This window comes from Gobio gobio, assembly GCF_949357685.1.
Source record: "Gobio gobio genome assembly, chromosome: 1".
Classification (NCBI taxonomy): domain Eukaryota; kingdom Metazoa; phylum Chordata; class Actinopteri; order Cypriniformes; family Gobionidae; genus Gobio; species Gobio gobio.
Genome location: NC_137097.1, coordinates 20,390,376 through 20,408,288, shown reverse-complemented (window position 1 = coordinate 20,408,288; position 17,913 = coordinate 20,390,376). Strand labels below are relative to the sequence as shown.

The window sequence follows — 17,913 nt, the reverse complement described above, 5'->3', positions numbered from 1 at the left end:
CCCAGGGACGAACTATAGTATTTTTTTCCTATGGAAGTCAATGGGGACCAGCAACTGTCTGGTTACCCACATTCTTCAAAATAATATCTTCTTTTGTGTTCAGCACAATAAAGAAATGAATACAGGTTTGGAACAACATTAGAGTGAGTAAATAATGACAGAATTTTTATTTTTGCGTGAACTTTCCCTTTAAGGACAAGCAGCAGAATGTTTACTATTGGCTACTGTGTCTCACGTGATGCGTCAGATTTTTTGCTTTCACTTTAGACATAACCAACTTTGTTTATGTAAACCTTGTGTATTAGCGCAATAAGACTCGAAATATAACTTAGTCCAGTAACCAGGCCCAGGTTACTCTGCGCTGTTAGACAGGCTGATAGTGCCTATGTGCTTCACGTGTTCGTGCTCAGAAAAGCGCTCGTTAGAACAGCGCATCAGCTGTTCTAACGAGCATCAGATTCAGCACGCTATCAGCATCAGCACGAGACTATAGCGGCTGGCTGACCAAATCACACGTGCGAGGATGCCATTCTGTGCGCGGATACTGTTCTTTGCCCGCGTATCCTGTGCACGCGCCTAGATTGTATGTGCGCGAGTTTTGAGACGCCATACAAATCGCTCGTCCTGCAACGCGAACGGGGGTAAACACGGGGGATTTGAATGGGACTATATGTATCGTTACTCGCGGCTTAAAAATCGATACTTTCTTGGGAAAAAAAATATCGATTTATATCGCAGAATCGATAAAAATCGCCCAGCCTTAATTGCAACAATGTAGAAACATTATTACACAAGGATATGGATTTTATATAGGGTTCTAAAATCCTATAAGGTTTTTGTGGAGGGAACTAGGGGAGGTGAACTACCGGGTTGGCCTGCAAAAATACGCCATCACTGCAGCACTCTGTTTTAAACAATATATAGCCATGATAATATTGTTTGTGTAAGAAAATTTATGTAATTTTAACTGTAGAATTTTAAGACTTAAAAGTATGAAAAGCAAAGCATGCTTTGAGATTAGCCTGGCTGACTATTTTCCTTCAGTAATTTCCCTTCTACATCATATAATGTACATCATATGGTAGAGAACTTTTAGTAATAATCAAAATAATAGTTGACATTAAAGAAACTGAAGCTAATGTATTTCTGCTCTTCAGGGCGTGGAGTTTTCACCACTGGAGCTTTTTTCAGAGGTGATTTTGTTCTTGAATACAGAGGTGAACTTCTGAGTTCACAGGAGAGTCTGGACCGAACTGAACACTACACTGAAGCTGAGAACACGTTCCTGTTTGATTTTCAGTGGCATGGCAAAAATTGGTGGTGAGTACAGAACTGTTGGATTGATGTATTAGGGATGCTAAAATATCTGGAACAGTAAGATACTTAGTTTATGCCTGTAGTTCTGTTCGCTCATTTCTTTTGGTCTGGATACGCTTAGTGTTCAGATTGGCATTTCTATCGTCGAACCTAAGTTATGCTTGACCAGTCTGTCCTTTTTAGGGTCACATCTTTCTGTTTTTAGTTGATTTACATGTCTCTGGTCCATGTTACGTTCATATTTCATTTGAACTGCACCAGAGTTAATTTGGAAGCCAACTTAGACAATTCTTTTCAGCATCTCAGTCCGCTTGTTTGGTCGCACCAGGTTTCAGATGGCAGCGTTCACATTTATTTAAATGCACCACATTAACAGTCTAAAAAACATCAGCATTCTTTTTTTTTGAAAGACGATGTCCTGTAGCTTACTAATGTAAGCTCTCCAAGCTACTGCTCTCCACAGAACATAAAATATTCATTTTATTTAATTTTTCGTGTTCGCGTTTGAGGAAAAAACAATGTTGACGTGACCGCTCTGAAAGCGGCACTAAAAGCATGCTTTAAAACTTTCATAGAAACCTCAAACAGAAAACACAAAGCCTTTCTTTGATGTGAATTTCGTTTTGTATTAATTGTATCTTAATTTTAATCAATGTTTCATTAGCCAAATTTAGCCTAGATTTAATAAATAATAGGCCTAAGTAGGCTAAATATAGCAGACAAAACCTAATCACGACACGGTGATATCACGACATAACTGCAGCTAGTCTCATAAAAGGCTCTAAAATCAACGCTAACAGGCTACTTAACTTGGCTAAAATAAAATCCATAGATATAAAACACTTAAAGCATATCCAGACAGTTAGTTTAATAAATGTTTATTTATTAAACCACAGTGAGTATGCTAAAACAATTTTTTTTGGTGGCAGGCCCATGGCTGCTCACAACAGCGCTCTCAAACGAAATGAGCAATAGCCTACAATCTAAACAAATTAAATTAATTCCAAAACAAACTTGTAGGTTATCTTAACGTTACCTCAAAAATGCACCACAGAACATGGCCATTCTTTTTTCCAGTAGTTTCCAACAGTTAAAAGAAAATAAGGTCCAACCAAACGAAAAATATCAGTAGTTTCCAACAGTTAAACGAAAATGAAGTTCAATCAAACGAAAAGTTAGAACAGTCTCTTACAGAGCATCGTGGAGAAAAAGAACAGCATCCACAGTGAGGTGAATCGAATTGCGCAAACCTTCTGTGCGCGTGCGCGAGACTGTCATGTCAGTCATATGTCAGTGTAGCCTGGGAAAACCCAGACAATTTCCGGCAAATTTAGATTTGCTCTGCAAGTTAGTCTGGCAAAGAGCCCATTCAAGCCCATTTCTAATGCCGAGAAATCACGGCACCAATCAGAAACGTTGGGACGGGCTTTACACGATGACGACAGCGAAGCGAGGAAATCACAAACAGAGAATTGCTGTCAGAGTTTCAGATGTTTCTCCGTCGTTCTGATAAATAAACCCAGAAATAAGTTTTTATAAGCTGTCGACCCCAAAAAATGAGCGTTTGGAGGACATAAAAGTGGATACAGACTGGAACGAGCAAATTGTCAAGTCAAGTCAAAGTTTATTTATATAGCACTTTTTAAAAAACAGGTGTTTAACAAAGTGCTGTACACACATATCCGTTATCAATAATGCACTCAACCAACATGACTTAAAATAAAAGGAATAAAAAAACAACCATAAAACAATACTCTCACATAGCATCAAATGCCAAACTGTAGTAGTAGGTTTTGAGATTCGATTTAAAAATAGCAAGGGTTTGAGCCTGTCTGATATGCAGGGGCAAACTATTCCAGAGCTTCGGTCCAGCTACAGCGAATGCTCTTTCACCTCTGCTTTTTAGTTTCACACGAGGGACAACCAACAGCAAATGGTCAGCAGACCTAAGCGCTCTTGACAGAGCGTATTTCCTAATCAGTTCTGACATATACTTAGGAGCAAGGCCATGAAGTGATTTAAAAAAAACCCTCAAAATTAAAAATTAACAAAATTCTAAATTTTGAAGTTAATTCTAAAATAGAAACACTTCGTGGATACCATTTAAACATAAAAATGCATTCAACTGTTCAAATACAACCTTTTCGAGTAATTTAGACAAGAACGAAAGTCTAGAGATGGGTCTAAAATTAGCAAAGACTGATGGATCCAGATTACTTTTCTTGATAACCGGTTCCACCACTGCATGTTTAAAAGATTTGGGTACAACTCCCGTAGCCAGGCTACTGTTAATAATAGCAAGAACCGAAGAGCTAATAGCATCAAATGCATCCTTTAAGAGTCGTGGAGGAACAATGTCAGTGTGACATGTAAATAATTTCATTTTACCAAGAGTCTCCCTCAATGAGACAAGGGACACCGGCTCAAACTGATTTAAGACAGCAGGGCGCTCGAAATTAATAGGTTGGAAAATCAGCGAAGATGATATATTTGATCTAATAGCATCAATCTTCTCAATAAATTTTTTTTTAGAAATTGTTCACACAGTTAAATTGTGGGCTCCTGACACTCAGTATGCACTAAAAATACAGTTACGTGTGCAGTAAGTTAAACATTTTGTCACTGGTGAGTCAAATATCCAAATGTCAATTTAATATATTTCTGTAAGATAAGCTATCCAGTGTCGCCGATGACGTTCTCCTTCAGTGTGCGTACGTTCTCAGAGTAATGAGACACGCTCTGTCTAACTGCCTGATCCACTTTTATGTCCTTAAACACTCGTTTTTTGGGGGTTGACAGCTTATAAAAACTTATTTCTGGGTTTATTAGCTTGTTTGCTGTACACCTTAAGTCATAAATGACAAGGAGGCAGCCTATCGCTGTCTCTGTCATCTCCTTCATCTCTCTGATTGGCTTTAGGTCTATCCAATTGCGCCCAGAGGCATTTGAGCGACGTCCGTTGGTGACGCCCCTTTGGAAATGAAGTGTCTATGAAGCTTTGCCAGACCCTAACTCAGTTACTACTGAGAATGGTCTGGTTTTAACCAGGCTAATGTCAGTGTAATTATAAGATTAAAACAGGTTATGATATGTCTTTCTATGTTTTTTTTTCTATCATTGACGTCAACTTCTCATATTTTTTTTTAATTAATGTCTAAAAATATAAAAAAAGGCAAATAAAAAAATAAGGCCAGAGGCCCGGCCCGGCCCGCATGTGAACTATGACGTGAAAATTGGCACGAAGCCCGGCCCTAGGGGCATAAAAAAGTCGGGGCCCGTCGGGCTGAAATGCAGGGCTCTAATGTGAACAGACACACCCTAATACTTCAAATTCACCATGAACTGACATAGAGTACAGAGTGTAGTTTCTTTGAGTCATCAAAAAAAAATTCCCCCTGTATTCCCTAAAGAGAACAAAATGGTAACTTTTAGATGCCTTTATCTGAGAGCTGAGAGGATGTTGCAGTACACTGTCATATAGATCAGTGGTTCTCAGACCCTCCTCTCTGCAGATTCTGTATGTCTCCTTCACCTGATGCACTCAGTTGAGTTCATAGAACCATGTTCTGATGATGAACTCCTCATCTGAATCAGGTGGATTAAAACACGAGACATACAGCATATGCAGAGCGGTGGGTTCCTAGAACTAAGGTTCAGAACCACTTGTAAAAATAACTGTACATGTCTAGCATATATACTACGATTATAAGTGTTTAGTGGTAATTTTATGTTTTTATAGCATGGATGCATCTAAAGAAGATTCGTCCTTGGGAAGACTTGCAAACGATGAGACGAGAAATCCTACTTGCAAAATGAGAACTGTTGAAGTGAGCAGAAAACCTCACCTGTGTCTGTTTGCTGTACGAGACATTCTACCAGGAGAGGAAATCACTTACAATTATGGAGACTCAGATTGGCCATGGCGAGTCAAGGTACTATCAATAAAATGCTGAAGAGATTGATCAGTAATTCATGATAATCTTTTACTCTAATTCTGATTAGTTACCATGTGATTGTGGTCTCGTATTTCTCAAGCCTTTGAATAAAGCATCAGCAGAATCCACTGATAAAAAGCCAGCCAGCAGTTTGCGCCCGCATAAATCGGTAAGTCCACTTTAAAACATCTGTATCATTATTCTATATTATTGACTCTTTTAGCATAGAGTTGTGTGTGGACTGATAGATAAAGTGTAGGACAGCTAGAGGAATGAACATGAACAAGTTTTTTTGTCCTTAACAAATATTCTGATTTTGATATTCACTGGTTTCTTTTCTGACATGCAGCCCCATTGTGCAGCTTCTGTTTCCTCTCCTGAATTGGACAATGTGAACAGCAATGATAATCATAAGCAGTCAGGCAAAGCAAGAACATCAAGGAATAAAACGGTAACCATCTCAAATATGCAGCAACTATCTACTGATGTTTACTGCCAGCTAGTTAAAAGTGCAGTAATGATTTCTGAGAAACACTTAATATTTGAAATCGACACCCAAACAAACACACCCCTCCCTTCATTGCTCCGCCCCCAAAATAATGAACACGCAACTCAGGCAACCACTATCAGCTGGTGCTCAGGTGTTCAAATTGAAAATATCTTTATCGCTGGCAAACCACAGAATGGTTTGGTTATAGTTGATTTGTAGGTGCAAATCCACTTCATCCAGAACCTGTATCATTTGAAATGTATTTACCCAAACTTAAATGTACCCAAAAAAAAAAAAAAAGAAAGAAATTATTTAAAGCTGCAGTCCTAGTTTTTCATCTTTGTCGCCATTTCTGTTCAAAATTTGCAATTGCAGTCATTCGTGGAATTATCAACTTTACGTGGGTTGTGCTTTGACACAGCACAGGATTCATTCGGATGAATCCAATATTTTGAGGAGAACGCGCTGCTGTCAGTCACCGCGTCGGTGTGGATACTGTCATTCGCAATTACAGATTATTTACATTTACATTTAAATTTATGCATTTGGCAGACGCTTTTATCCAAAGCGACTTACAGTGCACTTATTACAGTGCATTATACTTTTTGGAAGTATGAGTCATGACCAACATAAGAATGTTCACCGGAAAATGACACTGAACAAGTAAGTAACATCCACTTTTGTTCTGACCAACTAAGGGGAAAAGCATTGCAGTAAATCACACTGCTTAAATCTAACGATCGCTTGTCATATCACGTCAAACCGTGCAAACTATACTTTGTTCTCAATTTGTTAATGTTAACAACATCAGCATTGCGTGATTACATTTAATGCCCTTCAGACATTTATCCTTGTTTTCGCGTGGGCCAGGCGGTTGCACTCTCTTTTTATCTGTAGCCACTCCAAAAGTCCAAAGTGTTTTGCATTTTACAACGGGTGAAACTCAGTTGTCACTGGTGATTGTTGTTTGAACATTTCTGGATCCGCCATCAAATTAATAAGTTTAATTATATCTTAATTTCACGTTTAGCCCTGCTGTGAGAAAAGGTCATAAATCTCCACCTCCATCATCCTCACATACAATACAATATATATTTGAAACTCCTTCTCTATGTGTACAGAAGTGACGTAATGACACAAAAAATGCTTGAATCTCCCACGGAAATCCACTAGTACCACTGGAATTAAAAACATTATTACAGGCTTACCGTTTTGAATCGAGCTAAGGCAAGCAGAGAGTTTTGAACACTGGCTGGTTATGTACTTGCTCAAACATTTATTTTGGATAATTTTTAACCTAAAGTTATGGACAGCAGCTTTAAATGGTATGGAGTAAATTTAGCACCTTACTACTAGGGCTGTAATTTTTTTGAAAAATCGAATTCGAACGGATATCAAATATCAAGCAATGTATTCGAATATCTACAAGCGGCAAAAAATGTTGTCATTGCGGTCGGTGTAGGCAGTTGGGTGCGCAAGGCCCCATGTCTCGTGGTGGTGTGCAGTGCATGGCTTTAGCGCGCGCGGCTCCGCATCCGAAGATGCACGACTGCAAGCCGAATCTGGCCGAGCATGTACATCTCACAGCACCGGCACCCAGTTCTTGCGTCTAAATTAGTTGCTTACATTAACAGAGTCATTCCACGAAACCGGTACGATTTGGGCTTACACATTTTTAGATTTTTTACTAAAATGTATTACTTTTCTGAACACCCCACAACATAAATGACATACTTAACTTGCAGAAAAATATATTTTCCCATCTCAGGCATCAAATCCCTATTATTATTGGTTACTTTTTCAAGATATGGGCACTATTAATCCTCAACCCCGTTATGGACACGATGGGAGCTCTCTGAATGCGATTATATAATGTATTTGTAATGAAATCAACATTTTCCTATTAATCAGATGTCCCTCACGCTAATTCAGTAATTTTAAATATAAAAGTTGCATAAAATGTCATACTTTTGCTGTACTAAAGTCTGAAATGGGCCCTTTTTGTAACAGGAACCTCATCATTTTGGATCAAAGATGCATCTTAACTTCAGAATTTTAACTAAAATCAGTATTGTTATGATTGCTCTGAACATTTCAGATTGAGTTCAACAAAAATGTATTTACTTTTTTATACACTTAATAAAAAAAATTAAAAAAATGTAGGTGTGACGGGGTTGAGACTGGGGTAACGGGGTTGAATGTGGTAACGGAGTTGAAGAGACAAATACAGCTTGACATATAAATAGTTACTCAGTTACTCAAATTCAATTAAATATTTTCTACAAACACTATTTCATAATGTAACCAAGAAAGATAACAGATATAAATTGCAATTGAACTGAGTTTTATTAACCCAACTGCAGGAAAACAATAAATGTACACAATAACATAGTATAGTGTGTGTGTGTGTGTGTGTGTGTGTGTGTGTGTGTGTGTGTGTGTGTGTGTGTGTGTGTGTGTGTGTGTGTGTGTTGTGGCATTCAAAGTCTGGCCCAGAAAAAAGGAATCTGGTGGATGGCTATCAAAACGACGAGCAGCTATCAATCAGATGGTTTTTCAGTCAGTAAAACGATAACATACAACCTAAACAACTAATAGTTCTTTTATTAAAGGTGCACTGTGTAACCCTAAACGGACAAACTGCTCTACAGAGCGTTAGCTACTCTCTGCTGTCTCAGATGACGGCATCTTTGTCCTGTGTCGCCACCGTAGCTTCTCTATGAGCTTCGAAAGGGAGGGGTGAGCAGTGTGCTGTTGCAATTCACAACCTCACCACTAGATGCCGTTAAAATTTACACACTGCACCTTTAACTACACGTTTAATTTTCTAACACTTTCTATCACTCAGCCTAGTCATTTACCAACACTCTTAACCGCTCATTGCTCTACCTTGAAGATTCTGGCTGTGGATACTGTCTTGGGGCATGATCTGGACTTTGTGGAGGAGTGGTTAAAGGGTTAGTTCACCCAAAAATGAAAATTCTGTCATTAATGACTTCCCCTCATGTCGTTCGACACTCGTCAGACCTCCGTTCATCTTCGAAACACAAATGAAGATATTTTAGTTGAAATCTGATGGCTCTGAAAGGCCATTGGCACAATGCACTTTACACTCTCAAGACCCTTAAAAGGTACGAAAGACGTCGTTACAAAGTCCATCTCACTACAGTGGTTCTAAAATAACTTTATGAATCGGCGAGAATAGATTTTGTGCGCAAAAAAACCCTAAATAACGACTTATATAGTGATGACGATTTCAAAACACGACTCACTGATTCATAACGCTTCGAAGCTTCATGATGCCGTGTTTTGAAATCGTCATCACTATATAAGTCGTTATTTAGGGTTTTTTTGGGCACAAAAACTATTCTCGTCTTCATAAAGTTATTGTAGAGCCACTGTAGTGAGATGGACTTTGTAACGACGTCTTTAGTACCTTTTAAGGGTCTTGAGAGTGAACCGTGCATTGTGCCAATGGAGGCCTTTCAGAGCCATCAGATTTCAGCTAAAATATCTTCATTTGTGTTCTGAAGATGAACGGAGGTCTGACGGGTGTCGAACGACATGAGGGGAAGTCATTAATGACAGAATTTTCATTTTCGGGTGAACGAACCCTTTAAGTTCTTCAGTGCTTCTCTCCTCTCCTTGCTTCTTTTGTAAGCTTCTCTCCACTTTCTACACTTCAACCGCTGTTGTCTTTCACTCATCTCATTGATTCCTTTCTTTTTCCCTGTCTCTACATTTTTTTCTCCATCTCTGGCGCTCATTCTTCAGGTATTTCTCCCTTTTTTCAGGATCAGCATTTAGGCATGCACGATACTGCCTCTGCCTTTCTGCTGCTGTTGTCGGTGCCATCTCAGACTCATAGATGTCTGTAGATGTTTAAATCATTAAATCAAACATTCTTTCAGAGCAATACTTAACATTGAGATGTAAAATCTAGGCAGAACACACATTATGCACACACACACACACACACACACACACACACACACACACAGCTTTAACATTGACATTACTACACTCAACATATGCCTGTGGTAAAAGACTTTTGATCAAATATGATAATTAATTTAAATTACTGGATAACTTCAGAACCAAAGTGTTAAACACAACCCCATCACAATCTCACAACCCCGGTATGATCGAAGAAGTAACGGGGTTGAGTGTGACGGGGTTGTGATTTTTTGCTCAAAATGGCCACTGCTCTACATGTAGTGAGTAACAGGAGAGCACTTGGCATGCATGATATTAAGAAATCATGTATATTGTTAAAATAACAAAGTTCATTTTCACAAGTAATAGTTTTCTATCTTTATTTGATGTAACGGGGTTGAGTCGTTAAGCTTGACAACCACAATATCACAATATAAATAAGTTATAATTATAAGAGAAGGTGGTAATTTACCTGTGTCTGCACACAATGTTGTTCAGAAGACTTATATGATGTCACTTCCAGTTGTTGATGTCACGTAAGGATCAATTCATTATTTTTATGGGGGGAGAATGATGTGTGTAACGGGGTTGAGGGGTTACTGAGGTACGGAACTAAATAATGTGATTTTAATGAATAATAATTTATTTGCTTAGAAAAAAAACATTACCAGCTAAAAAGCTAAGATAGATATTTATGGTTATGGCAAAATGTATGGACTTTTTTCTAATTTTATTATTCATATCCCAAGTACACTTTCAAAGAAGGCCATGAGGGACGTGACAAAATAGGTGGTGTCAACTGAAAAAACAAGATAATTTCTAATATAAAGATAAAATTGATGCCATGTTTTTTAAACTTTATTAAAGGAGACATTTCAATTTATACAAAAAGCTTTTAAAAATAGATTTTGGTGACCCAATAGATAAAATACACTTAAAAAGGTCAGAGGGACTCAAATTCTACTGGTTTCGTGGAATGACTCAACAACATGAGCCTACAATAGCAGACATAAGCCCTTTAAATAAAAATAAATGGCCATGTTTAATAAAAAGATTCACAAAACTAAATAAAAATGTTTAGATAATATGTAAGATAACGTTAATATAGTTGTAGGTTACATTCTCATATCCATTTTTTTCTTCTAATGTCACAACAAAAAATCTGGTGTACTGCTTTACATGATTCTTTTGTAGTGTGGTTTTAGTGAACTTAAGTGTTCTTGTACTAAAATAAACATCCACGGGTGTACCTTACTTCTCACCGCTGATTCCTGATGGTTTAGAGGACAATTGCACCGCGTCGTACCCTGTCGTTTCAAAGAATAGTAGGCCTATACCGGCGAGCACGCCGAGAATGCCTTGTCCATTTGGGGAGGCGCGCACGCAGTCAGCGGAGGCTCGTGCTGCGGAGGCAAGCGAAAGTATAAACAAATGCGGGGCTACAGATTAGGTGTCCCTAAAGAACCCACTTATCGTGTCGTTCCGCATTACATTCATTCATTTGCACGCAAGTTTTATTTATTTTGTTCCCTGCGGTGGAGAACACTCGTTCGAAGTGCACAGACGTGCCTGGCACACACAGGTATTTGCGCGTCGATGTTGAGAGAAGTAGGTATTTGTTACAGTCTGTGTCTCTCAGTGCAGTGTTGCTGTCTGCGGAGAGAGGAGGTTCCGGCATTTAGTTTTTAATCTCCTTATGGCAAACAATAAAATAAAAAAACAAACGGTCTAATCATAGACTGTAAAAAATGCGCTACATGGCACTTTAAAAACCGGATAGTTTATTTATAGTTTGATTACGGATATTTCACGTCATGTTCGAATGCATATTCGAATATCGAATAAACAGTGACAGCCCTACTTACTACCTCTAGCCGAGGAATAAGAGTCTTATCTAGCCAAACCAGCGACCGTTTTTTAACAAAAATAAACAACTTGTTTTCTCATCCAACTTCAAAATCATTCGACATCATTGTTTAAATGGCGTTTGACTCTGTCTTTGCACGTTCGCTTTGTAAACACTGGATCAGTACTTCTGCCTACCTTCCGCATGACCTTTCAACGTGATTACGTAATGTGTGACGCATTACAGCTAGTGCAAGCATTTATGGTTAAAAGTATATAAATGTTTAGTATTTTTATAAAATTGCTGCTGGTTTGTCTAGATGCGACTCTTATTCCTCGGCTGGCATCGTGTCGAGACTTTGAAGCTGCACTGAAACTCACATTTGGACCTTTATCCCATTGGACTCCATTGAAGTCACTATATGGTGTAAAGTCCTGGAATGTTTTACTCAAAAATCTTAATTTCTTTTTCACTAAAGAAAGAAAGACATGAACATCTTGGATGACGTGGAGGAGAGTAAACTATCAGGAAATTATTTATGAAGTGAACTAATCCTTTAACTAGTTATTTGTTCAGTGTTTTAATGTCTGAACCAATGTAACTCTTAATGTGACTATTGTCACAATTTGTATGTAAAGTTTGTATAAATGTTTGGTTAGAGTTTTTTATTTCATTACTTTATTAATGATCTTTGCTTTGAAATGTGCAAAACATGTTTCTTTATTTTTTGATCACCCCTACAGTGTGTTTGTTCTTGTCTTATATGGGTGCCACAGTTTTCAATATTGTTAAAGTGCATTCTATTCTTATTTAAGCTAAATACCTCTTATTATATCTGCAGAAGCAGTTTCAATCAAGACTGTTACAGTCATCCTCAGTCGCATCCACATCTGATGCACCCTCTTCATCTGCACCTTGTGCTTTGTTCACCTCTATAATGGCCTTATCAACCTCATGCCCTCCTGCCCTGTCCTCATCACCGTCAACACCTCCTGCGCCACCCATGTCACCTTCAACCTCGGCTGTGCAGCCCTTATGCTCCTCATCCTCGCCTGTGCAGCCCTTATACTCATCCTTGCCTGTGCAGCCCTCATCGCCTTCTCATGCGCAGCCCTCATCATCCTCGCCTCTGCAGCCCTTATGCTCCTCATCCTCGCCTGCGCAGCCCTCATCGCCTTCTCATGTGCAGCCCTCATCATCCTCATCTCTGCAGCCCTTATGCTCCTCATCCTCGCCTGTGCAGCCCTTATACTCATCCTTGCCTGTGCAGCCCTCATCGCCTTCTCATGCGCAGCCCTCATCATCCTCATCTCTGCAGCCCTTATGCTCCTCATCCTCGCCTGTGCAGCCCTTATACTCATCCTTGCCTGTGCAGCCCTCATCGCCTTCTCATGCGCAGCCCTCATCATCCTCATCTCTGCAGCCCTTATGCTCCTCATCCTCACCTCTACAGCCCTCATCACCTTCTCATGTGCAGCCCTTATGCTCCTCATCCTCGCCTGCACAGCCCTTATACTCCTCATCCTCACCTGCACAGCCTTCATCGCCGCCTTCATCATCCTCATCTTCACCCTGTGCTGCATCAACACCTGTGGTTCACTCATCACAGGCGTCTGAGACCCCCTCATTAAGGGAGGTGGGTAGATTCATTTTTGGACTGGTAGAACTAACAATAGATTATATGAAATTATATATTATTTATATTTATTTGTATTTCTCCTCTTCCAGATATCCTCTTTAAGGCCATCAAGAAAAAGACAGGTATGTGTCTTGCCATGTGATAATTTATACGCTCAATATTTTTTGCATAATCATGGCTTTGCTTGCCAGTATCCGCAAATGATGAAAAGTAATGTTACATGATCCACTGCCATACCCACTATGCCCTAGGGATGGGACGATACACTAAAACTCACGATATGATGCACCTCGATATGCCAGGGTCACGATACGATACGTCACGATACGATATCAAAAAAGGAAAAAAAAAGACAAAAATATTACTGTATAACAACAACTTATTGCCAAATCATACACAACCACGCAGGTTAGATCGATGGGGCTATATCTCCGTGGCAGCAACCACACAGTGTGTGCAAACACTGTCTCTCTTTTAACAGTGTGTACTTTTTGTAATAAATAGATTTTGAAATTCAAAATCCTCTATCTCTCTCTCTCTCTCATAAGTTATGTTTAACGGAATGGCTACTGTTGCTTTTCAACAAATCATTTGCACAATATTTCCGTCATTTTTCTATCTGAAGCTATAGCTGCAACATTGAAAGCTCCGGTCTCTGTGTTAAGCGCAAAGGCTCACGTGATTGCCGCCGGCTCGGGATAAAACTCATGCGGACAGTCGTGCCGTGTACCAGCTGCTTTGACGTGATTATCATTTTAACTGACTCGTAACGTGTGCAATATCTCACGACCTCCCGAGTGTCCGAACTCGCACCGTGTACGCCCGCCTTTACACACAGTTTTAGTCTTGTCAGTTACTCTATTGCCGTCTTTGTCTTTTTTAATGAGAAAGCCAAAATACTGCCAGACATGACTTGTATCCAGGCGGAGCGTCCTCAATTTCGACCTCATTTGACCATGGTCGGCTGTTTGGGAGCAAGGCAGTTGGTACTAATGCTATTTGTTAGCTCGCTGTAGACTGCAGTGTTGTTGTTGCAACATGCGCTGACTTGACGTGACGACGTACCGCACCGTTCCCCGGATATATATTTTTTCATTTAGTTTTACCCTGCTTGATCAGCAGATGGTCCTGCCAGCCTGCCACCATAGACTGTATGTCAGCCCTATATACATACACACACATATAATACACTAAATTATCTATATACTACGCAAATCATGCAGCAGTGCCATCTATCTTTATTTCGCGATCCATTTTTTTTCGACCTCGATGCGTTTCGTCACGTTATTGTATCGCGATATTTTGTCAAACGATATTTCGTCCCATCCCTACTATGCCCACATACTACCTGTTCTGTTAGATTTTGGCAGTGGTGTACTCGTGTGATCACTAAAAAATATAATTGAAAAAAAACACAAACCATTTTGTACTATTTGAGTAAGTGTTAAATTCTCTCAATCAGTATTCAGGAAGTGTCGTCTGTGATACAGACTACAGCGATGTCACAGACTACAGCGATGTTGACTACATACCAAAAATCAGCTCAGATGATTCGGATGGTAGTTCTTCTGGACATGACATGGTCAAAAGTGCTTTGATACATCCAATATCTCCCAAAGAGGCAGGTAGTTTATCTGATCAATTTATGACCGCACCATCACCAAAAAAGATGAAATGCCAATCTAAAGAGACAAACACCTTATCTGGTAATAAGAGTTTTATTCAGTCAATGCCATCACCAAAGCAGGAACGCAAGTCGTACAACAAAAAGCAGTATTGCCTTTATTGCTGTAAGCCATATTCAAAAATGGCCAGACACCTTGAGTTTGTCCATCGCAACGAAGTGGGGGTTGTAAAGGCAGTAGCATTTCCAAAACATTCCAAAGAAAGACGAGTCCAGTTAAACCTCCTTAGAAAAAAGGGAAACTTTGCCCACAACACCGATGTGGTGAGACAAGGACATGGGGAGATGATTGCCTGCTACCGACCAAAAAATAGACAAAGAGCCAAAGAATTTATTCACTGCATATACTGCCAAGGGCTTTATAACAAGCGCAGCCTTTGGAAACATATCAAAAACTGTCCCCTGAAACCAAAAAATGATGATGCCCAGGGCAGGAAAAGAGTTCGATCCATGTGTGCTCTAAACACACCAGTCGGCTTAGAAGTGAGCAATGGATTCAAGAAAATACTGTCCTTTATGAACTATGATGAAGTTTCGCGTGCAGTTCATTCTGACAGATGCATCATGCAGCTGGGGGAGCACATGTTCAACAGGATGGGGTCTGATGTGACCAAACATGACTACATCAGACAGAAGATGAGAGAAGTAGGCAGACTTCTTCTTGAAGCAAGGAAGATTACCCCACTGAGAACAATGGTAGACTTCTTCATACCAGCAAACTTCAAACATGTCATAGCAGCAGTTAAAGTTGTGTCTGGGTATGATGAAGAGAAAAACTCCTACCGCATTCCTTCTTTAGCTCTCAAACTTGGGCATTCTTTAAACAAGATATCTAGCATTGTTGAGAGTAATGCCATGATGAATGGAGATCATGAGCGTGCTGAGTGTGCCCGAGACTTCAGGAAAATACACCAGGCAAGGTGGAATGAGTACATTTCTGCTGGTGCTATAACTACATTGAAAGAAGCCAAGTGGAACACACCACAGATCATTCCTTTCACTCAGGATGTCAAAGTCCTGCACACACATCTTGAAAAGAAACACAATGAGCTCCTAAGTAAGCTCAGATCTTGCCCTTCTGCTGACAACTACGCTGCTCTAGCCAAGGTCACGCTGTCCCAGGTCATCCTGTTCAACCGAAGGAGAGAAGGTGAAGTATCCCGGATGCTTTTGTCAGCTTTTAAAAGCAGGGATTCTTCTGAGCTACATAAAGACATTGCCATCTGTCTGTCTGAGTTTGAGAGGAAGCTGTGTCTGCACTTCACAAGAGTTGAGATCCGCGGTAAACGAGGGAGAAAGGTTCCTGTGCTCCTTAAGCCTTCCATGGTTTCTGCTTTGGAGCTGCTCGTTGAAATGCGTGAGCTTTGTGGTGTTCCAACAGAGAATCCCTTTATGTTTGCCAGATGTGGAGCAATGTCTGCCTACAGAGGAGGAGAGTGCATCAGCAAAGCTGCTTGCGAATGTGGCATAAAGAACCCTGAAGCACTGTCATCAACTAGGCTCAGGAAACACATAGCAACCATGTCTAAAATTCTTAACCTTGATGAGAATGAAGCAGACCAACTGGCTGATTTCCTTGGTCACGATATCAGAATCCACAGACAGTATTATCGGTTACCGGAGGGAACACTGCAGCTGGCAAAAATGAGTAAAGTCCTAATGGCCATGGAGAAAGGAACACTGTCTGACTACAAAGGAAAGAAACTTGATGACATTGAAATCGACCCAAATGGTATGAGTATACTTGCTCTGTGTGTATCTGTGCTGTACATATTTGCAAAACAATGCATATATTCATGTCACAGATGCTAGGTATAAGCAATAAATTGTTCATTTTTTGTTAATTAATTATTAAGAGCAACTTGAGGCCCAAGGTGATTCCATGTCAAGTGATGATGAGGAGGATTCCAGTGACCTATCTCAGACAACAGCACCAGCACCAGTACAGACTGATCAACTTGTTCAATCTGATCAAGCTGTTTCACAGGAGGATCAAGGTAAGCAAAATCTCTACATTGCACAAACAACAATAATCAAATCAACATGAATTAGCTATATATCCAGCAATGTCCAGACAAATTCAGCAATATCCAGACAAATTCAAAAAATATATGTATTAGGACACAGTCTTGATTTGCTCTTTACTCACCGATTTAGTTGTAATAAGAATGTGTTATGAGAATTTACTTTTTAATTATTTCATAGGTTCTTCAAATGCTCCAAAAAAGAAATGGGAGGACAGTGAGGTAAAAGCAGTAGAGAGACACATGATGAGTTTCATCAAGACATGCAAAGTTCCTGGTAAGCAAGACTGTGAAAGATGCATTCACGCAGAGCCAGAAGCTTTGAAGCAGCGAACATGGACTGGTGTGAAAAATTATGTGCGGAACAGGATCACAACTCTTAAAAGAAAGGGTGGTTTGTAGGGAGGCACAAACACTTTAACACTTTGCACATTATGCTCTTTTTGTAAGAAATGGAGCTAAATTAAAAGAAATGAGGATGTAGAAATATTTTGTGGATGGAATGAAACCGAATATAAAGTAAAAAGTTAGAGTATAAGAAGGCTAATGAAGAAGTAGAGAATAGTAAGATAGTCCATTTTCTTTGTTCAGTTACAATGAAGTTGGATGAAATGTCATGTTAAACTTTTTGATATTTCTGTCATAGAGGGAGGGGAGAATGTAAAGATGATAAAAAAGGGAAGAGTGAATAGCTATACTGGACATGGGCTGTGGCTGGATGTAACCTATTGGTGAGAGTTGCCGTGTGCAGACGAGAAGAGCTGAAAACTGAGATGTGATGTCAGACACTTTCTGCTTCCCGTAGTGACGCAGAGCCAGAAGCTTTGAAGCAGCGAACATGGACTGGTGTGAAAAATTGTGCGGAACAGGATCACGACTCTTAAAAGAAAGGGTGGTTTGTAGGGAGGCACAAACACTTCAACACTTTGCACATTATGCTCTTTTTGTAAGAAATGGAGCTAAATTAAAAGATGTGAAGATAAAAGTGTAGACATTAAAAATAAGAGACGCTCACGCTGTTTGCATACTTTACCACAGCTGA

At 39.6% G+C, this 17,913-nt stretch overlaps 1 protein-coding gene across 1 annotated transcript; it reads left to right on the top strand.

Annotated features, from left to right (window-relative positions):
• The first annotated feature begins 254 nt into the window (after window positions 1-254).
• LOC307119145 (uncharacterized protein) lies at window positions 255-17,408 on the top strand. Its single transcript, XM_079805224.1, has 9 exons — window positions 255-1,320; window positions 5,057-5,249; window positions 5,353-5,421; window positions 5,602-5,703; window positions 12,366-13,160; window positions 13,253-13,285; window positions 14,626-16,579; window positions 16,704-16,844; window positions 17,053-17,408. Exons 1-9 carry the CDS (start codon window positions 1,139-1,141, stop codon window positions 17,271-17,273), a joined length of 3,690 nt encoding a protein of 1,229 aa, XP_079661350.1. The 5' UTR covers window positions 255-1,138; the 3' UTR covers window positions 17,274-17,408.
• Window positions 17,409-17,913: the final 505 nt, after the last annotated feature.